Genomic DNA, 22,584 nt, shown 5'->3' with positions numbered 1-22,584 from the left:
GGTCCAGTGGAAAACAAAGGCAGGTGAAACAGGCAGGAATCAACCAAGCAGAGATAATAAAATAAATGTTTCTGGACTCAAAGCGGGAGGCATGGGAAAACGAGGGAGGGCCTGCAATAAACAAGAGAGACGAACACATAGAAACAGAGAAAGTTCAGCATAGGAACAGAAAAGCAACACATAGAAACAGGGAAAATTTAGGTCCGTTGCTGGGCAAAAACAATTGAGTGGATCAATCAGGCAGCAACACAGGTAGACACAGAGCAAATATATACCCCTGGACATCCCACTATTCGGTCCCCCTCCCCTTGTGGGGAGTCGGAATCTGCTTGTAATAAATTTTCCACACCTTTGCTTAAATCTTCTGGTCCACGTAGCTCATTCTTCAGCATCGAGAGGCACGACCTGGAAAAACACCTCAGCTCACCATTTCGATTATCAATATTTTTTACTTACAATGTGTTTATGGGAGATATAATCCCATTGTAAGCCAAGAAGCATCTGTACATAATAAAAAAAAAGTCAAAGAACAGGTCACTAATATCTTCACAAAGAAGAAAATATTTGCAACATATAGAACTGACAAGAGATTCCTGTCCAGAATATATAAAGTACGCCTACAAATCAATTAAAAAAATACAAACAACCCAAATGATCAGGCATTTCCCAGAAAGAGAAAATTCAAAAGGCTAATAAGCATATGAAAAGGTATTCAACTGCATTAATAATTTGGTATGTGCCAAATAAAACAAAATGAGATACTCGTGGGTTGGCAAAAATTAAGTAGTCTAAAAATACAAGTGCTGGAGAGAATGTAGATAGCTCAAGTATTGCTGGTAGGAGTGTACATTGGAAAAATAACAACTTGGCATTCTTTCTCAAAGATGATTATTCTTTGTTTTTCCATCCAACATTATTTTGTATTAGTTTCAGGTGTACAGCATAGTGGTTAGATAATCATGTACATTACAAAAAGATGATTATTCTTATATCTCACAGCCTAGCAGTCTCACTGATAGATATATATTCAAGAAGAACTCACACATATGCAGGAGACAAATGAAATAATGTTCATAGCAACAATATTTATAATAGCAAAAATCATCAATCCGTAAACAGAATAAATTATTATATACTTGGTATATTCATACAGTGGCACATTATATTCCAGTGAAAGTGTATGAATGCCAGTTACCTGCAACAATCTGGATCAATCTTGGCAATGTCCTATTAAGTGAAAAAACAAACAGCCCTGGCCTATGTACTGTGTGCTTGATCTCCAGTAGAGGGCGTGCAGGAGGCAACTGATTGAAGTTTCTAATCCATGTTGCTCTTTTCTTCTCCCTCTCTTTCTAAAATCAGTAAAATCATATATATATATTTGATTTTTTTTTTTTAAGAAAAACAGTTGAAACCGGTTTGGCTCAGTGGATAGAGCGTCGGCCTGCGGACTCAAGGGTCCCAGGTTCAATTCCCGTCAAGGACATGTACCTTGGTTGAGGGCACATCCCCAGTGGGGAGTGTGCAGAAGGCAACTGATCAATGTTTCTCTCTCATCGATGTTTCTAGCTCTCTATCCCTCTTCCTTCTTCTCTGTAAAAAAATCAATAAAATATATTAAAAAAGAGAAAGTGACCATTATAAAGTATATAATAATAAAAGAAAAAAAGAAAAACCAGAGTGTTACATGTAATATAATATAATACAAATACTACATTATAATATACAATTTTATTTTATTGAAAGTAAGCAAAACTAATCAACGCATTTATTGTTTAAGCTTATATCCATTTGTGAGAAAACTATTTTTTATAAATTTCTTTATTAATTATGGTGTTACATATGTGTCTTTATTTTCCCCTAACTCCCCCATCCCCTCCCCTCAGCCCTCACCCCCCGGTTGTCTGTGTCCATTGGTTAGGCTTATATGCATGCATACAGGTCCTTTGGTTGATCTCTCCCCTTTACCCCCTCTCTCTCCTACCTTCCCTCTGAAGTTTAATGGTCTGATCGATGTTTCTCTGTCTCTGGATCTATTTGAGTTCATCAGTATATGTTGTTCATTATATTCCATAAATGAATGAGAACATGTGATATTTATCTTTCTCTGCCTGGCTTATTTCACTTAGCATAATGCTCTTCAGTTCCATCCATGCTGTTGCAAAGAACTCCTTTTATACCGCAACATAGTATTCCATTGTGTAGATGTACAAAGTTTTTTAATCCAGTCATCTGCTGATGGGCACTTAAACTATTTCCAAATCTTAGTTGTGGTGAATTGTGCTGCTATGAACATAGGGGTGCATATATCCTTCCTCATTGGTATTTCTAGTTTCTTGGGATATATTCCTAGAAGTGGGATCACTGGGTCAAATGGGAATTCCATTTTTAGTTTTTTGAGGAAACTCCATACCGTTCTCCACAGTGGCTGCCACCAGTCTGCATTCCCACCAGCAGTGCACGAGGGTTCCTTTTTCTCCACATCCTCGCCAGCACTTGTCATTTGTTGATTTGTTGATGATAGCCATTCTGACAGGTGTTTGATGGTACCTCATTGTCGTTTTGATTTGCATCTCTCAGATGATTGGTGACTTTGAGCATATTTTAATATGCCTCTTGGCCTTCCTTCTGTCTTCTTTAGAAAAGTATTCTATTTAGGTCCATTGCCCATTAAAAAATATATATATATATATATATATATATATATATATATATATATATATATATTATTGATTTTTCACAGAGAGGAAGAGAGAGGGATAGAGAGTTAGAAACATCGATGAGAGAGAATCATCGATCAGCTGCCTCTTGCACACCCGCTACTGGGGATGTGCCCGCAACCAAGGTACATGCCCTTGATCGGAATCGGACCCAGGACTTTCAGTCCGCAGGCCAACGCTCTATCCACTGAGCCAAACCAGTCCTGGCCCATTGCCCATTTTTTGATTGGGTTGTTTATCTTCCTTTTGTTAAGTTGTATGAGTTCTCTGTAAATGTTAGAGATTAAGCCCTTATCAGTGATAACATTGGCAAATATGTTTTCCCATGCAGTGGGCTTTCTTTTTGTTTTGTTGATTGTTTCTTTTGCTGAAAAAAAAAAAAAAAAAAAAAAAAACTTTTAATTTTGATGTAGTCCCATTTGTTTATTTTCTCTTTAGTTTCCACTGCCCTAGGAGCAGTATCACTGAAGAAATTCCTTCAGTATATGTCTGAGATTTTGCTGCCTATGGATTCCTTTAGTATTTTTATTGTTTCCCATCTTATGTTTAAGCCCTTTATCCATTTTGAGCTTATTTTTGTGTATGGTGTAGTTTCTTTCTTCTTTTTTTTTTTTTTGCATGTATCTGTCCAATTTTCCCAACACCGTTTATTGAAACTGTCTTGACTCCATTGTATGTTCATGCCTCCTTTGTTGAATATTAATTGGGCATAGTGGCTTGGGTCAATTTCTGGGTCCTCTATTCTATTCCATTGGTCTATATGTCTGTTGTTGTGGAAAACTGTATTTTTTAAAAATGGAATATTTTTTTAAATTGGGGAGGTAGTGATTATAGGAAGAGGAGGCAGGGGGATGGGAGGATGGGGGAACCACACAGATGCAAGTTATTGGTAACTTTCTAGTCCTTGGTTTGGGTGGTAGATTCACAGACATTCATTTAAATTTTCTACTTTATAAGTAACATATATAATAGCATCTTGTGCATCATATTTTACATATATAAAATTATATTTGCATATAAAATAAATAGATGCATATTTAAAGATAACAAAGTTAAATTTAAGAAAATAGCCAAGCCGGGACCGGTTTGGCTCAATGGATAGAGCGTCGGCTTGGGGACTGAAGGGTCCCGGGTTCGATTCCGGTCAAGGGCATGTACCTTGGTTACGGGCACATCCCCAGTAGGGGGTGTGCAAGAGGCAGCTGATCGATGACTCTCTCTCATCGATGTTTCTAACTCTCTATCTCTCTCCCTTCCTCTCTGTACAAAATCAATAAAATATATTAAAAAAAAAAAAAGAAGAAGAAAAAAAAAGAAAATACCCGAAACCAGTTTGACTCAGTGGATAGAGTGTCAGCCTGTGGACTGAAGGGTCCCAAGTTCGATTCTGGTCAAAGACATGTATGTTGGTTGTGGGCACATTCCCAGTGGGGATGTGCAGGAGGCAGCTGATCAATATTTCTCTCTCATCGATGTTTCTAGGTCTCTATCCCTCTTCCTTCCTCTCTGTAAAAAATCAATAAAACACATATTTTTAAAAAAGACTCACTGTTATTAAAAAGAAAAAGAAAGAGGTAAAACAGTATACATAGTATATTAGCTTTTATATGAAATACATGGGGAAATAAGCATGTATATTACTACAATATTTGCTGTGTATGCATAAAAAAACTCTGGAAGAATACACAGAAATTAGTCACATTGAGGGCAGGGATGGGAACTGGAAAGATAGTAGATGGGGATGAGAATTGAAACTTTCATTATATACATTTTAATATATTGAAAACCTTTTTGTACATGTGAATGCATTACACATTCAAAATAGTGAATTAAAAAATTTTAATAGCTTAAGTTAATCCCTGGCAGGTGTGGCTCAGTTGGTTGGAGCATCATCCCATACACCAAAAAGTGGTAGGTTCACCCTAGCTGGTTTGACTCAGTGTTGGCCTACAGGCTGAAGGGTCCCAGGTTCGATTCCAGGTCAGGGCACATGCCTGGGTTGCAGGCTTGATCCCCAGTAGGAGGCATACAGGAGACAGCTGATCAATGATTCTCTTTCATCATTGATGTTTCTCTCTCTCTCTCTCTCTCTCTCTCTCTCTCTCTCTCTCTCTCTCTCTCTCTCCCTCCCTCCCTCCCTCCCTCCCTCCCTCCCTCCCTTCCTCTTTGAAATCAATAAAAGATATATTTTTAAAAAGTGGTAGGTTTGATTTCTGTTTAGGGTGCATACTGGAGGCAACCGATCAATGTTTCTATCTCATGTTGATGTTTCTCTCTCCCCACCCCTCCTTTCCTCCTACTTCCTCCCTCCCTCCCTCCCTACTTTATAAGATCAATATTTTTAAAATATATTTTTATTGATTTTTTACAGAGAGGAAGGGAGAAGGATATAGTGTTAGAAACACCGATAAGAGAGAAACATTGACCAGCTGCCTCCTGCACACACACACACACACACACACACACACACACACCACTAGGGATGTGCCCACAACCAAGGTACATGCCCTTGACTGGAATCGAACCTGGGACCCTTCAGTCTGCAGGCCAACTTCATAATACTAAAGGGAACAATCCAACAAGAAGAAATGACCCTGGTAAATATATATGCACCTAATACAGGAGCAACCAAATACATTAAAAAACTGCTGGAGGACATTAAGAGAGAGATTAATAGCAATACAATCATACTAGGAGATTTTAATACCCCACTGTCACCCTTCGACAAATCATCTAAACAAAAAATCAGCAAAGAAATATCAATCCTAAATGACTCACTAGACCAGATGGAATTAATTGACATCTTCAGAACACTGCACCCCAAAGCCACAGAATATACATTCTTCTCAAGTGCACATGGGACATTCTCAAAGATAGACCACATTTTGGGACATAGGCAAAGTCTCTTCAAATTCAAGAAGATAGAAATCATATCAAGTATCTTCTCAGACCATAATGGCATAAAACTGGAAATTAACTTCAATAAAAATAATCCAAAGAAATCAAACACATGGAGACTAAACAGCATGCTATTAAACAAGGATTGGGTTACCAGAGAAATCAAGGAAGAAATTAAAAACATCCTGGAAACAAATGACAATGAAAACACAACAATCCAAAATCTATGGGACACAGCAAAAGCAGTTTTGAGAGGGAAGTTCATATCCTTACAAGCCTATTGCAGTCTGCAGGCCAATGCTCTATCCACTTAGCCAAACCGATTAGGGCTATTTTTTTAAAAAAAAATATTTTTTAAATATATTTTATTGATTTTTGTACAGAGAGGAAGGGAGAGAGATAGAGAGTTAGAAACATCAATGAGAGAGAGTCATCGATCAGCTGCCTCTTGCACACCCCACACTGGGGATATGCCCGCAACCAAGGTACATGCCCCTGACCGGAATCGAACCCGGGGCCCTTCAGTCCCCAAGCCGATGCTCTATCCATTGAGCCAAACCGGTCCTGGCAGGGCTATTTTTTTAATTTTAAATTTTAAGTTAATAAAAGAGAAAGAAGGAATGGGAGAAGTAGAAAAGACCATCTTCTGAGATGCTTTGCTGTATAAGGAAACAGAGAAGGGCAGACACTGGAGGGAACATGTTGCTAAGAAGGGTTTGTTTTCAGCTGTTAGAAATTACAACATGCTTACAAGCTGCTGGGAATAATCCAGTAGAGAGGAGGAGCGATGCTGGGGAGAGGTAGGGACAATCCCTGGAGTGAAGACTTCGGTGACTGAAAAGGCCTGGGATCCCCCCAGAAGGAGAGGTGGGATGGGATGTGGTGGCAGAAGTGACAAGTTCTCTTCTGTCTGCATCTATTGTATTTTCTCTGAAAAGCAGAAAGCAAGATCATCAGCTGAGAGTGAGAAGAGTTCAGGAGGATGTTGGGCTTAGGAGAGCAGGAAACAGACAGGAATTTACCTTGACAAAGACCGGCACCTCCCAGTGAGCCCAGAGAGAATGATAAAGCACCAGACCAGACACAGGGAGATAATTTATAGACTGTGGAGTGTTGGAAGGTCTTAAAATTACCTGAAAACGCATTTGTCACTGCATTTCCTTGTCTCCCTCACTAGATTCTAAGTTCCAGGAAGACAGTAATGGCTTTGTTCCTGCTCTCCACTATAGTATCCCCAGTCCTTAGTACAGCACCCAGCATGTAGTCGATGTTTAAAAAAGAGTGTTTGAGCCCTGGCCAGATGGCTTAGCTTGTTGGAGCGTTATCCCATACACCAAAAGATCATGGGTTCGATTCCCAGTCAGGGCACATACCTAGGTTCCAGGTTCAGTCCCTGGTGGAGGTGCTTATGAGGAGCAGCTGATAGATATTTCTCTCTCACATCAATGTTTCTCTCTCTCTAATATAAATAAAAATATATGTACTTGGGTGAGGAGAAACCAACACAAATGAGTCACTGAATGAATGAGTGAATCAAAAATACTAGAAGTAATTGATAATGACCCAAAGTCCTCAGTGTAACTGGTAGTGAATAAACCTGGCTCACACCCATCGCATACCGAGTCCTCTTACTGCACACCCCCAGGATGCACTGAGGCTCAGCGAGGCCCAGGTGATGGTGTGACTTCTGGACCTGCTCCCCATGGTGTGGTTCACATCCAATGTGCGCTGTCTTCCCACTGGGGGACACAAGGAGGATGGCTCGCTCACTGCTGCTCTGACCTTGGATTGAAGGACTGCCAGGGACAGACAAGCAGGAGGGCAGCCGCTGCAGGTGCTGGTCAGAACAGCAGGCTTCCTTCCAGGAGGCGGGAGTGCCAGGCTAATGATAGTAATAGTGCAGGGGATGAAGGATGATTGTCTGGAGGGGTGTGGGTGTGAGCAGAGACTCAGCCAAAAGCATTGTGCACAGATCCCAGGGGGTAGGGCAGAAAGAAAGAGAAGAAAGGCAGGTGGAGGGTAAAAGAGAGAACAAAGAGTTCCAGCGGGCAGGAGTCCCAGGTGAAGTTCACTGAGCGATCCATATTGAGCATCTACACTAAGTGGCCAGATTATTATGATCTCTGAACACATAATAATCTGGCTACTCAGTGTGTGTGTGTGTGTGTGTGTGTGTGTGTGTGTGTGTGTTTGTGTGTGTGTGTGCATGGGTGGGGTCCAGCCAGCCTGGCCAAGGGGAGGGGACATGGGCAGTTGGCTGGCCTGCCTGCTGGTTGAACTCTTGGTGGAGGGGACAATTTGCATATTAGCCTTTTATTATATAGGATATACACTGAGTGGCCAGATTATTATGCATTCAGAGATCATAATAATCTGGCCACTCAGTGTATATGTCAAGCCCTAGAGTATGTGGGGTGGGGTAGGCAATAAACAATAAACAAATATAAGATCATCTCAGAGAGCGGGGTGAGTTGGAAAGACAATGAGACATACTGATGAAATAGAGTGGGTGGCTGCGTGACAAAAGGGAGCCAATCGGATAAAAATGAGAGGGAGGGGGGACTCAAAGGATCCCAGAAAGAGTGCAGGGGTTCTAAGAGCATGATTTTGGATGTTCTAGAACAGTGGTCAGCAGAGCCAAATATCAACAGTACAACGATTGAAATTTCTTTTGAGAGCCAAATTTTTTAAACTTAAACTTCTTCTAACACCACTTCTTCAAAATAGACACACCCAGGCCGTGGTATTTTGTGGAAGAGCCACACTCAAGGGGCCAAAGAGCTGCACGTGGCTTGAGAGCCGCAGTTTGCCCACCACTGTTCTAGAACATTCAGAAGTCCGATCTGGCAGGAACATTGTTTGAACGTTGAGGAGTACAAAGGGAAGGGCCTCTCCTAACAAGTTCAGATTTATTCCAAATACAATGAAAAGCCACTGAAATATTGTCAGCACGGAAGAGCATGAGTCTGATTTTCAACATATTCTTAGACATTGTGAAGACGAGTTTGTAAATGGTAAGGGAGGAGCAAAGGAACAGCTAGGAAGCTATTGCATTATTCCGGATGAAAGATGATGGCTTCGATCAGGGTGAGAGCAACAAAGGTGGGGAGAAGTGGATGGATTCAGGATATATTTTGGATGCAGAGCTCACAGGACTTGCTGGTGAATTAGATACAGGGCGGGGATTAGAAAGAAAGGGGAAGGGAGGAAGGACGTTTCCTAGGTTTTTAGCCTGAAGAAGTGGATGGGAAACACCGGGAAGGGGTGGGGGGAGTTGGCCAGGAGATAATTTTAGCTGCATTAGCTTTACATGGCTATTAGACATCCAAGTGGAGATGTCAAGGAAGCTGTTGGATGAGTCTAGAGATCTGGATATAAATTTAGGACTTGCTGACATTTACATAGTGTTTAAGCCCTGGAACTGGATGACATCACTGGACAGAGGATGTAGAAAGACAAGAGGGCCAAGGACTAAGCCCTCAGAAGCTCTAACGTTTAGAGGTTAAGCAGAAAAAGACTGAGAGAGAAAAGCCAGAAGGTTGAAGGGAAATAAGAGCGTGGTATCCTAGAAGTGCAACCTGCATAAATCCGGGTTGTGGCCCTGGCTGCTGTGGCTCAGTGGGTTGGAGCATCCTCCCGGTGCATCAGAAGGTTGTGGGTTTGATTCCTAATAAGGGCACATACCTAGGTTTGGGGTTCGATTTGGTCAAGGTGTGGGAGGCAACAATGTCTCTCTCTCTCTCTCTCTCTCTCTCTCTCTCTCTCTCTCTCTCTCTCTCTCTTCCTCCTTCCCTAAAATAAATTCAAACAAAAACCTGATTGTGATAGAAATGAATGGATGAATGGGCTGGGCTGGGCTGGGGCAGGGTAAGCTATATATATTTGATCCAGAGAGGGAGAGAGAGATAGAAACATCCATGATGAGAGAGAATCACTGATAGGCTGCCTCCTGCACGCCCCACACTGCGGGCTGAGTCTGCGATCCAGGCATGCCCCTGATGGGAATAGAACCTAGGATCCTTCAGTCTGAAGCTCTATCCACTGAGCCAAACCAGCTAAGGCAAGGAAACTACTTAAGGCCTCCCAGAAGAGGTGACACTGGATCTAAGGGAACTATAATGAAAAGTGTGAGTCATGCCAAAACCGGTTTGGCTCAGTGGTAGAGCGTCGGTCTGCGGACTGAAAGGTCCCAGGTTCGATTCGGGTCAAGGGCATATGTACCTTGGTTGCAGGCACATCCCCAGCAAGAGGCAGCTGGTCAATGTTTCTCTATCATTGACGTTTCTAGCTCTCTATCTCTCTCCCTTCCTCCTCTCTGTAAAATATCAATAAAATATATTAAAAAAAAGAAAAAAGAAAAGTGTGAGTCATTTGTTAAAAGCGGGGATGGGTGTGTGTGTGGGGGGGGCATTCCAGACACAGGGAACGGTTAAGTGCAAAGACCCCGTGGCCAGTTAGCTCCTCTGGTGTTAGAAATACAGGTCAGGCCCAGTGTGGCTGGGCATAAAGCGTGTTGGGAAAAGAAGTCAGAGAGCCGGGGACTAGGTCCTATAGTCTTGTAAGCCGCAGTAAGGAGTTCGGCTATTCCGATTGCTGGATAAGCTGAGTAATGCGACTTGATCTCCTTATTTTAAAGATAATCGGGTTGCTTTGCAGGCAATGCGTGGCAGCAGGCCAGAGTGGAATCAGGGGACCCAGTCACTGAGATAACCCAAGGCTGGTGCGAGGTCTGCACGGCCACCCGTGCCTTGATGCCCCCCGGGGGTGAAGCCGTGGGCGACGCAGAATCTCGGAAATGCAGTGAGGTGACCGTGGGCTTCCACGGCGTTGGGTGAAAAGGGCGGAGAAGCCCGCCATCCAAACGCGGGGAGTCAGACGGTCGCCCAGCCCAGCCTCCGCCGCCCTCTCCAGCCTTGCGCACCTGGGAGACACAGCTGAGCGCGCCTCCCGCGGTGCGGCAGCGGGAGGGTTAAGCCGAGCGCGGTGGGGCGGGCGGAGGAGCGGAGGAGACCGAGCGCTCCGAGCCGCCGCGCCGAGCCCCGCCGAGCCGAGCCGAGCCGAGCCGAGCGGAGCATCTCCCGCCGCCGCCGCCGCCGCCGCCGCCGCCGCCGCCGCCGCCTCCACTGCCGCCGCCCCGCGCCCCGGGCGCCCGCCCCCCACCCTCTCCAGCACCCCGCCGCCGGCCAGCCCCCTGACCATGCCCCGCACCCCACCCGCTCCCGCGTCCCCCCAGCCCGGCGCAGCCCCGAGCGCCTGCAGCCGCCGCGCCGCCGCGCCAGGCACGCAGGTGAGTGGGACCCCCACGCCCCCACCCGAGGGAGCCCGGCCTGGTCCCTCCGAACTCCGAGCCTCTCGCCCCTGCCTCTCCCGGCGCGGCCCCCCGCGGTGTCCCAGCCGCCGGTCCCGAGGCGCCCCTTCCCTGCGGAGCTCCCATCCCTGCTCCGGTCCCGGCTGCATCCTACCCTCCTGGCGCAGCGGTCGCCGTCCCCGGGCCGCCTCCATCCTCCTCCGGCTCAGGCTCCTCGCATCCTCTGGCGTCGGGTCCCCATCGGGTCTCTGTCCCTTCGCCGACCTCCTCCGGGTCCTCGTTTTCTCCCCAACTCGCGCTGCTTCCCAGCGGGGAGCGCGGGCCTGTGAGAGGGGTGGGCTGGGGCCGCGCTGGAAAAGGGGCCGGGATCCCCCACCTCCAGGCGCCCGCCCCACCCCCATCTGGTCTCCTGCGCACAACAGGTCCGCGAGGCGCGAGGCAAGGGTGGGGGTGGCGCGCCAGCCTGGGGACTGCGGGCTTCCTGGAAGGGGTGGCTGGAGGGGCTTAGGGTCCTGGGACCCGAGTGGACGTCGGGGGAACGGGGTGATGCCCAAGGCGGAGAGGTGAGTGGGTCCTGGAGTCAGCTGGCCACAGACACCTCCGTGAGCCCTTCTCCGCTTCGCTGGTTCGCTCCTACACGCCTTACTTCCTCCCTCCTGCTTCTTCTCCGCCATCCTTCGTTCCCTTCTTCCCACCAGGCCCCTACCCCCGTCTCCTCCCATAGCTCCACATCCCTTTACATCGAAAGAAGCAAGTTCCAATTCCTCCATCTTGGCTGTTTGTCTTCGGTCCCCATCCCTTCCTCCTATTTTGTCGCCGGTATGATGCTCCCTCCCTTCCCATTTCCCTTCTCCCGAACCCTGCTCTTCTTCACCCCCTTTTTCCTTCCCCTTCCACCTGTCTCATCTTCCCTCCCGGCCAGGACCTTCCTTCTGTCCCCTCCTACCCTTTCCCCTTCTTCCCCTGCTGCTGTGACCCCCTCACCCTCTGTTCCCCTCCCTGACCTTTAACTCATCCTGTTCTCCCTTCAGCATCCTCCAAGCTTCCAGGCCTCTGTACCGCCCCTCTTCTGTTCTCTTTCAGGACGGACTCCTGTCCCTCCCTCTGTGCTCTCTGCTGGCCTCCTCTCCACTCTTCTCCTTCCTTCTCGCTTCTAACCCACCCGTTCCTTTCTGGGCCCTTCACCCCTTCACCCCTTCACATCCCTCCCTACCGCCCATTTCCCCAGTCCCTTCCCCAGACTTTCTCATCTTATTCCCATTATTCTCTGAGAGTACTTAGAGTGCAGATTTACACCCAAAATCTACAGGGTGTCATATTCTTCTTTACTTAGGCGAGCCTGGCCCACCCTGGGTCCAGCACCCTCAACCCTGGAAACATGTCCTTCCTCTTTCCAAACCTACCATCCTGATTCTTCCAGGATTCTTCACCCAGGAGAGCTACATTTAAAGGGGCGGCCCCTCCCTTCAGAGGGCATCGAGCATTTGTCTGATTAAATACCGAGCAAAAAGTATATTCTGTAGTTTCCCCCCCACTCACCTCTCTCTGCCTCTTTCCTTCCCTCCCTCCATCTCCTCTTCCCCTTCTCCTAAAGATGCAGATTCGTGGGGCCAATCCTCAGAGAATTGCCTGGGACTACCAGTGGAGTGGGCAGGCTGGGCAGGCGCCACACACACATTCACACACTCAGATTGACTTCCTACCCTCCCCCACCCTGACTCTTTCCCTAGCGGTAGGTGTTCAAGGAATCACAAGGTTCTTGACTCTAAATTAAGATCCAAGAAAAGCTTGGAGCTGTGAGCAAGGAAGTGAGAAGGAAGCCTGAGAAGTGAGGGAGACAGTAGCGAACTGGGTGGTTGTAGAGAGGGGCTGGGAGCTAGACAGGGAGCCACTTTGGGAGGTTTTTTTCCCCCCCAAAGGGTGCTCAACAGCAGAGAATCCTGGGTGGCAGCAGCGTTGCTGGCAGCCAGCAGCATGGGAGGGGAGATGTGGGTAGAACTGGAGGATGAATGAGCTGGGGAAGAACACGGGGCAGGGTGGGGATGTGACAATCCCTTCTCTTCCCCAGTAAAGGCTGAAAATCTGGGTCACAGCTGAAGAAGATCTCGAACATGGAGTCCAGGATGTGGTGAGTTTGGCACAGTGGAGGGAGCTTCCCCCTGGCCCCCCCCCCCCCCAGGCCTTGGCCCTTTCCTCTCTAGACCCATCAAGGGCCTTCCATTCTAAGGGCTAGCCCCTAGGAAGATGGGAAATGAGACTGAACCTCCCAAACCCCGCCTGCTTTTGCAGAGAGACCTGGAGAGAGGCAGCTGGGGATCGCAGGTACGAGCCTGTCTTCCCCACACACGGGCCCCAGATGGGCTTCTGTCTCACCCTCTCTTTCTCCCTCTTTGTAGGCCTGCACTGCTGCTGTCCCACCTCCTCCCTCTTTGGCCACTGCTGCTGCTGCCCTTCCCACCACCTGCTCAAGGCTCCTCCTCCTCCTCCTCCCCTCGAACCCCGCCGGCCCCAGCACGTCCCCCATGCGCCCGGGGAGGCCCCTCAGCCCCACACCATGTCTGTGTGTGGGAGCGGGCACCCCCACCAAGCCGATCCCCTCGGGTCCCGAGATCCAGGCGGCAAGTCCTGCCAGGCACTGCGCCCCCTGCCACCCCATCAGGCTTTGAAGAGGGGCCGCCCTCGTCTCAGTACCCCTGGGCTATTGTGTGGGGCCCCACAGTGTCTCGAGAGGAGGGGGGGGATCCCAACTCTGCCAATCCTGGATTTTTGCCCCTGGACTATGGCTTTGCAGCCCCCCATGGGCTGGCTACCCCACACCCCAACTCAGACTCCATGCGGGGCGATGGAGATGGGATCATCTTCAGAGGAGCACCTTCCACCCTGCGGCCATTCTTGTTTGGGGGTCGTGGGGAAGGTGAGTGGGAATGTGAGAGGGTGGTGGAATCTGAGGGTGGGGAGGCTCATAGGAGGGTGGTTGGAGCTCAGGGCGGCAGGAGAGGCCTTGCCCGTTAGCTCCTTCCACAAACGTGCCAGGCGCCACGCTGGCACAGGAGGCAGAGATGAAGGTGCGGCTGAGCCCCGGAGGAGCTCAGGGCCACTGAAGGAGACAGATGTGTAAACACTTGGGGATGTCAGTGTAATGAGTGCTCTGCTAGAGGCATGCACAGCGTGTTGCTTACGGAAAGAGGAGAGCTCGATTTGGCTCAGTGGATAGAGCATCAGCCCTCAGACTGAAGGGCCCTGGGCTTGATTCTGGTCCACAGATTCCTGGCCCTGGTCGAGGCGTGCAGGAGGCAACCAACTGATGTGTCTCTGTCACATCGATGTTTCTCTCTCTCTGTCTCTTCCCTTCCCTTCCACGCTCTCTAAAAATCAATGGGGAAATATCCTAGGGTGAGGATTAACAAAACAAAACAAAACCAGAAAGAAAGAAAGAAAGAAAGAAAGAAAGAAAGAAAGAAAGAAAGAAAGAAGGAAGGAAGGAAGGAAGGAAGGAAGGAAGGAAGGAAGGAAGGAAGGAAGGAAGGAAGAGAGGGAAAGAAAAGAAGGAGAGACTGCCGCTGCTGGGGGTCAGGACGCCTTCTAAGAATTGACATTTGACCTGAACCCTGAGTGGGTGCATTCCATGCAGAGGAACACCACGAAAGGAACTCCGGGGTGACAGCTCAGCTCAGAGAGTGCAGAGCCAGGGCCAGCGGTTTGGGGGTGAGATGGACGGTTCCACCCCCTGGTTTCTGTACAAGGTTCTCTCGGACCTTGGAGCCCCCTCCTCATCACACACATACAGGACTGGGAAAGTGGGGGGTTTGGGAGGAGAAGAGCTGAAAACTCTGGGTAAAGCTGATGAATGGAATAAAGGGGGAGGGGCTCTAGGAAAAGGGGCAACGTGGATTCCCAGTGGCAGCCCTCCTCAAGCTTGCGGGACCTGCAGCCTAGCCCCATCCCCACTCCCTCGTGGCTCCTACCACCCTGAGCCTCCCTAAAACCTTCTTCCCACCCCAATCAGGTGTGGACCCCCAGCTCTATGTCACAATTACCATCTCCATCATCATTGTTCTCGTGGCCACTGGCATCATCTTCAAGTTCTGGTAAGCTGTGGGGATGAGGGTGCCTGCAGTTGGGAACTGGATGCTTGGCTGGAAGGAGGGAAGGAGCAAGGGCAGCAATTTTGCTGGGGGTAGGATAGGGGGTGGTAGATTAAGGCAAGACCTTGGGGAAAGGTAGTTAAGGATTTGGGGTGGGGGGAGACAGTGAGAAACCTGGGCACATTCCTTCTCCCAGGGACATACAAGGATAATGGGAGAGGTGGGGGAGGGAGGTATTATGTGTGCCTGGGCTTTGATGGGCATTCCTTGTCCCCATTTCCTCCAAGACTGAGAACAATGACCCAGTCTGCAGAGCCCCTTCTTAGGGCACCTGGGAATCTGGAGCTTGCTCTGCCTGTATTTAATAATGGGTCACCCAGTCCTTCACACTTTACTGAGAGAATCATTAAAGTGTTCAGGTCATTAGCTGACTTTGAACTAGAACTAAACCTGCCAAGGTGCTAGCTGTGGAGAGAAATCGCTCCCCAGGCGGCGATTCTGGGGAGGATTCTACCTGTTGGTGGGGAGGAAATACTAACTCTGTGGATCTGGACCAGGTTGGGAGGATGGTTTGGATCCCAGCGTCCCAGGGGGGCAGGGTGGGAGAAGTGGTTTTACCGACACTTGGTTTCAGACTTGGTGAAGGGAACTGCTAGAGGCCTGTTTCTCAGCCATAGGACCTTAGGGGTGCCTAAGGGAGGCTGGGGGTGACCAACCCTGCGGGCTCAGGAGGGGGGCCTAAGTGTGTGAGAGAACCTCTTCCCTTCCCGTGCACCAGCTGGGACCGCAGCCAGAAGCGGCGCAGGCCCTCAGGACAGCAAGGTGCCCTGAGGCAGGAGGAGAGCCAGCAGCCGCTGACAGACCTGTCCCCGGCCGGTGTCACTGTGCTGGGGGCCTTCGGGGATTCGCCAACCCCCACCCCTGACCACGAGGAGCCCCGAGGGGGACCCCGGCTTGGGCCTGGGATGCCCCAGCCCAAAGGGGCTCCGGCCTTCCAGTTGAACCGGTGAGGGCCAGGGCAAAACGATGGAGGGCGGGGAAGGGAGGACGTTTAGGTCTCTGGAGCTGTGGTTGGGGGCGCTCCCTCCTGGGTGGGTGGGAAGGAGGTAGGCCTGGCCCTCCCAGAGCCCCCGGCTCTCCTTCCCAACCTGGTCCCTGGCCCTCCCAAGGAGCCTGGACCCCTCCTCTCTGGGGGGACCCTTCCTTCTCCTGCTCTGTGGATCTCTGTCCTATTCTCATGCTGCCATTTAACTCCAGCTCCACCCTCTTAGCCTTGACTCCCTTTGTCTTGGACTCCCCTTTCAATTCTGGCTTACCCCTTGTTTCCTGACTGCGCCCTTTCCCTCTTCCTCTCAGGATTCCCCTGGTGAATCTGTGATGCCCATCAATGTTGGGGTGCCACCAAGCAGGAGGCCAAGGGGCCGGCATAGCCACCATCCCACTGAGGGTAGGGCAGCTGTGGGAGCTGGGGCTGCAGGTGCTCCTGGCTTCTGCCCTGGCACACCACCCTGGAACACTCACTGGCCCTGTAGGCAATCCCATCTGTTCACCCTCCTTTAAGTGGGGCCTCTGGTTTCTGGTGCCCCGTCCCCGCCCTTGCACACTCACATGAAAGCCTTGCACACTCACCTCCACCCTCATGTGCCATTGCACACACTCATGCTCTTGTGCAGCCAGCCTTCTGCACCCTCTCCCCATCCACCTCTCTCTCTCCTCTGCTGACCCCCTCACATTCTCCCTTTTGTTTCTCATTTTTCATTCTCTCTTCTTCCCACATTTCATGCTCATCTCAGTCACTCAGTGGTCAGTGGGTGACTTCACCATTCCTCTCACATGCATTTCCTGGCCCCATGCTGTGCTGCGTGTTGTGCTTACATTCTCCCTCATGAACACCCACTGATCTGTTTTCTGGGGCTCCTGCATGCTGCCCCAGAGGTGGGTGGGAGGTGAGCTGGGGACTCCCTGTGCCCCCATCTGTCATGGCCCATCCTGTTCTACGTCATGCGTTTCACTGTCTCCCTCACTCCACTTCATGGGTGATCTCATACCCTGAGGGCTCCCATAAGGATGAGGGTAGTGAGGCCCCACACTTCTCCCCCACCCCACTGCTAAGTTCTGTTGTCTGGGAGATGGGTTTGGGGGAGTCACCTGCTGCACTGCCCAAGAAAGGGGCTCCCATTTGCCCTGCCCTTCCTCCTAAGCCCCTTTTGTCTTATCTGTCCTGGCTGTCTGTGTGTGTGTCACTCTCTGGAATTCAGAGCCCCCTGAGCCGGTCCTCCACTTCCCAGCCTCTCTAAGGGCCTCCTTAATTCCACTGAGGCTGCCAGGGAATGGAGCCAGCTGGTTCAAGGCCATTGGGAGCTCTACCTCCCAATTTTTCCCTCCCCTTGGGCTCCTTCACATCTCTCCTTCCCTCCCTCCTTTGTTCTCCCACTCTCCCTCCTTTTGTCCCCCTGTCCCCAGGTTTGTCCCTATTTCTCATAATTTTTTCCACCTTCCTTCTTCCTCTCTTACCTGGCTCCTATGCTGTGATATATATTTTTGTATTATCTCTTTCTTCTTGTGGTGATAATCTTGAATTCTTGTGGGATGTAAGTTTCAAAATTTTCAAATAAAGCCTTTGCAAGATACCTGAGTCCCCTGATTCTGTCTTATGAGCCCCGTAGAGTGGGCGGGAGGAGAGGTGATGGGCAGCCAAGAGGGAGAAAGAGGATGAACCCGGGAACTCTGACCTGGAGTTGGGATCCATGGGCTTTAACTTAGGACTGGCTAGAAGGAAGAGAAACGAAGGGAGCAGTCCTGATCAGGAGCAGACAGAGCAAGAGAAACTGGAAGAATAGTTTGCCTGTTACTTGCCAGTGCAGGTCAAGAGAGACCATGTGAAAGGAGACAAAATAAGGGCAAATTACATAGAAGGACAGGCCATGGAGAAGCAAGAAAATGAAGAGAGAGCTGATAAGACAGATGGAGGGTGAAAGGTGAAAGAAGAGAAAAGTGAGCAATGGGAAAGAGGCTGCCTTGCTTGGTTTATTTTCAGCCATGCTCCCTAACCTGCCCTCCAAAAGCTGTGTAGCATTAGAAGCCCTGTATTAACTCATTAGCTTCCCCCACCCTGCTTTCTCTGATAGGGTGTGGAGGTGGAATCAAGGGATGTGTTTGGGGGGAGGGGAACCAAGCTGCCCAGCTGGGATCAGTCACCTCTGAGCCCCCAATTCTAGGTTTGGCTCTTGTAACAACCCTGCAAAAGCCCACACACACATCAGCCTCTCAGCTGTTGCTAGGCTCCGTTGCCATGGTAACCACCCAGGTCCCATTTCTCTCCCCACCCCCATCTGTTTCCCCCTTGCTCCCTGGAAATGGGGAGCTCCAGGGAAGACCGGAGACTGGAATATGCCAAAAGGCATCTGGGTTGCCCCGGGCTGTGTATGCATACATGTGTTTATATTTGTAGCTCTGATTAGGGATGTACATGGGTTGGTAGGTGTGTGTTTTAGGTGTCGGGGAGCTTGACTGTGGACTCAGGGAAGTAAGACTGAGTCCATGCAGTGCACAAAGGTTAGTGGGGGAGGAGGCAGCATATTTCTCAGGAGCAGAGCAGAGCAGAGCGTGCATCCAGGATGTCAGGCTCCCTAAGAAAAAGACAGACTGTGACAGAGGGAAGAAGCAGAGGGGGGTCAAGGAGTGATCAACCAACTAAAAGCAGAAGTACAAAGCAAGTCAGCTGCTGATAAGGGCTCAGAGGCAACCCCGTGGGGCCTGAGGAGATCCCAGTGGGTAGCTGGTGGGTGGGATGGCTGGATGGGACCTGAGGGTCCGGAAGAGGCGCTGATGGGAAGGGTTGGGAGCAGTGAGAGAGGAATCCTGGAGGATGGGAGAGGAAGCCTCATTAACCTTTCTCTTCTTTCCCCACAGGAATCTAGTCCTTGTCAGGTGCAGGGAGGGGGAAGCACAGGACGGAAGGGGAAGGAGCTCAAGTGCCTGGAGAGCACACTCAGCTCTGTCACCTTCAGCAACTGTCTCTTCAGAGGGACAGTGTGACCCTGTGGCTCATCCATATGCAAAAGGCACACATGAAGGCCCCTGATGAACAGGGAATTAATTATTGCCTGATTAGACTGCTGTTTCTCTAAATTTAAATATATTAAAATACACCAGAAAAACACTGGAAATTCTCACCTGCTCCCTCTCCCTGAATGCTCTCTTCCCTGTGGAAAGTCAGGTGGAGAGACGGAGGAGAAAGGAGACATCCTAGTCTTCTGAGTTGTCCTAAAGGAATTGCCCCAAAGAAATCACACTGCCATGCTAACCAGGAATAGGCTTGAGCCCACAGGGAACAGATCCTAACCTTTCTCTCATGGAGTTGAAAATGAAACGATGGGACCTTGGAGGCCCTCAGAAGGCTGCCAATAAATGGTAGAGCAGAGAGTCATTGCATACTGACAGACGAAGAGCATGAACAATGACTATCCTGTCTTTTTGGTTCTTAGATTGCAGGCACTACGGGGACCAGGGTCTCTGTTCACTGTACTTTCTTTGCCTCCCGAGCTGTGTGCATCAAGTGACTCAGCCAGGCATCTCTTAAGCATTTTTCTGAAATGCTTACCATTGTGGCGTAGACCAAACCAGTAATGGGGAAGCCCCCAGGAGGAGGGATCTCCCAGGCAGAGCTCAGGGAGGGTGTGGAAGTGATTCAAGATGGTAACAGTGTGCCAGCTGGAAAACCCCACGCTAAAATTAACACCCCTCCTCCATCTACACCCCACATTTATCTCTCTGCTTTCTCCGAGGAGTTCAAGGAACCTAAGATTTGCTTCTTAGAGCAAGAGCAGGACTGACAGTTGCAGACCCTGAGGCCCAGGGAGTGTCGGTTAATGTAAAGAGGAAAAGAACTAGGAGAGAACCAGGACTTATAGTGAGGACTGCTATTTTGCTCCCACTTTTCTTTCAGCCCCCAAATTCAACATTTCTCAAATCATTGATCCATAACTCATTCAGCAACTGGGTCTGGTCACATCTGAGCCCTTAAGACGCTTACCCTGCTAGCTGTTGCTACCAGGTTAACACAGACAGTGCAGACCTCCAAAAGGTGAAAAGAATATGACATACTTAAAAAAAAAAGATATGAAAAGCAACAGAGTGAAGAATTTGGGCAGGAAGATGGGGTGAGTGGGAGGTAACCAACCAAAGATAACAGGGTGGTAAAGGCCTGGGGTTGGGGGGGTAGGGCAGACTGGGGGAGGGGGAAGGAACATATGTAATACTTTCAACAATAAAGGTTAATTTTGTAAAGATTATACACAAATAATTACAGACCAAAAATACATAAGTTTTAAACATTTGTGTTTATTTTTAGATGTTCTTTTCTAGTTCATTGCTGTGATCTTGGGGGGAGGGGGAAATCACCTAAATCTTCAGTCTTATTTTCATTATTTGTAAAATGGGCATTTTAGTTATTTTGGGGTTATTTTGCCCTCTGACCCAGGGGCTGTTTCTGTTAGTAGGGGGGACTTCAATTCTGTTTTGCCAAGAGCTGAATCAGGGTGCAGGCTCGTGGCAGCATTCCTTTACTCAAATACCATACATAGTCCCTCCTTATCTGCAGGGGATAAGTTCTAAGACCCCCAGAGGATGGTACGGAAATACACACACACACAAAATGTGTGTATTTTTCCAAATCATACACATACACACCTTTTTCTTTTAAAAATTTTTTTTGTTGATTTCAGAGAGGAAGAGAGAAACATCAATGATGAGAGAAAATCATTGATCGGCTGCCTCCTGTATGCCTCTGACTGGGGATTGAGCCTGCAACCCGGGCAGGTGCCCTGACTGAAATCAAAACATGACCTCCTGGTTCATAGGTCAACGCTCAACCACTGAGCCTTGCAGGCTGGGCCATATATACCTTTTCACTTAAAGGAATCACTTCCTGACTTTTGAATTGCCATATCTGAGTTGCCAGCACCACCACACTGGGGCTTTGGGGCATTTATTAAGTAACATAAGGGTTACTTGAACACAAGCACTGCAGTACCTCCACAGTCAATCTGATAACCAAGATGGCTACTAAGGAACTAATGAGAGTGAAGAGAAGGTACATCTTGGAGAGCATGGACAAAGGGATGAGTCATGTCCCAGACTCAGCTGGACGGCTGGAGATTTCATCACACTACTGCGAAAGGCACATAATTTAAAAGTTGTGAATTGTTCATTTCTGGAATTTTCCACTTAATATTTTTGGACCACAGTTGACCAAGTGTAACAGAAACAGCGGAAAGCAAAACTGAGTGACTGCTGTATAATTATTAAGCATCTACTACGTGCTCAGCAAAGCAGCAGGAAGGATACTGTGTATGAGACAATTTCTTCCCCGAGGAGCCGGCAACCTTGCTGGAGAGTCACATATCATATATGAAATAGATAAAACAGCAACGAAAGGTACAGACTAAATGCTGTAGGAATTCAGAGCAAAGCACTGGTATGGGTTGGAGCAATCAGGGAAGGCTTCCTGAAAGAGTTCATATTAAGTGTTCATTTATGCAACAAACATTTACTGACCACTAACTAAATGCCAGGCTCTGAGGATACAGCAGCAAACAATTCAAAGAGCTCGCCCTCACGAAGCCGGTATTCTAGTGGAAAGAGATGGAAACAATACAATGTCAGGTAGTGATGAGTGCCATGTGTAAAAGGGAAGCATGGAGACAAAGATGTGGACGTGGGCAAAAAGAACCTAGTGACCAAAGCAAAGAGTAAGGGGTGTGGTCAGGGAAGAATCGTATTTTTTGTTGTTAATCTTCGATGGAGGATACTTTCCCATTGTTTTTTTTGGGGGGGGAGTGGAAGAGAGAGGGAAAGACAAGAAACATCGTTGTGAGAAAAACTCATGGATTGGTTGCCTCCAGCAAGAGCCCAGGCCAGGGACCGGGCGGGGGAGGAGCCTGCAACCAAGGTAGGTGCCCTGGTCGGATTCGAACTCGGGACCCTTGGGTCAGCAGACCTACGCAGCGAGGGCAGCGAGGGCGGGGTGGCATTTTGATGGCTGTGGGAGGTTATTCCTCTCTGGGCCTAAGTAAGAACCTCAGAAAACGGACACATCCAGTCCTTACCGCATATTCAAAGCACTGAAATATTCTTGAGAATACCATTAAAAAAATAAAATTAAAAAACAATAACTTTCTACATCGCCTGTTCCCCCACCGAGGTAAGAGAGACGAGACTCTGGTCTTGAAGAATCCGTGGGGGTCCCCGCTCGTACCTTGATGCATAATTCATGAACCTGTCGCGATCCCACCCTCCCACTTCCCCAGAAGCCCCTTCCGGAAGCCGGAGGCCCGCCGGGCGTTCGGGGAGGAAGGCTCCGCTTCTGCCCTCAGCAGAACCCGCCTTCACTTCCGTTGTGGCGTCACATCCACGGAGGGTTCCACCGGGTCCCGGAGCCGAAGCCACTTCCGCCCCTCCTCGGCGTCACTCGTCCTCTGGATTCCTGGCGCGAGCGGCGCCGGAAGTGCCCTACCGTTTCCGGAAGTGACTCGACCTTTGCATTTCCCCCCCCTTCCTTTCCCAATTGCGG

The 22,584-nt window shown here is 49.0% G+C and overlaps 1 protein-coding gene across 2 annotated transcripts; it reads left to right on the top strand.

The window, feature by feature from the left end:
• Window positions 1–10,784: 10,784 nt before the first annotated feature.
• LOC118730675 (PILR alpha associated neural protein) lies at window positions 10,785–17,641 on the top strand. 2 transcript variants are annotated; one of them, XM_036458777.2, is made up of 6 exons: window positions 10,785–10,905; window positions 12,995–13,054; window positions 13,323–13,840; window positions 14,933–15,014; window positions 15,790–16,017; window positions 16,368–17,641. In XM_036458777.2, exons 2-6 carry the CDS (start codon window positions 13,038–13,040, stop codon window positions 16,387–16,389), a joined length of 867 nt encoding a protein of 288 aa, XP_036314670.1. In that variant the 5' UTR covers window positions 10,785–10,905; window positions 12,995–13,037; the 3' UTR covers window positions 16,390–17,641. The 2 variants fall into 2 exon arrangements, with proteins under 2 accessions (XP_036314670.1, XP_036314671.1); XM_036458778.2 differs by lacking the exon at window positions 10,785–10,905 and adding an exon at window positions 11,025–11,348.
• Window positions 17,642–22,584: the final 4,943 nt, after the last annotated feature.

Source organism: Pipistrellus kuhlii, unplaced genomic scaffold (genome assembly GCF_014108245.1).
Source record: "Pipistrellus kuhlii isolate mPipKuh1 unplaced genomic scaffold, mPipKuh1.p scaffold_m20_p_3, whole genome shotgun sequence".
Lineage (NCBI taxonomy): Eukaryota > Metazoa > Chordata > Mammalia > Chiroptera > Vespertilionidae > Pipistrellus > Pipistrellus kuhlii.
This window is presented reverse-complemented; position numbering and strand designations above follow the sequence as displayed.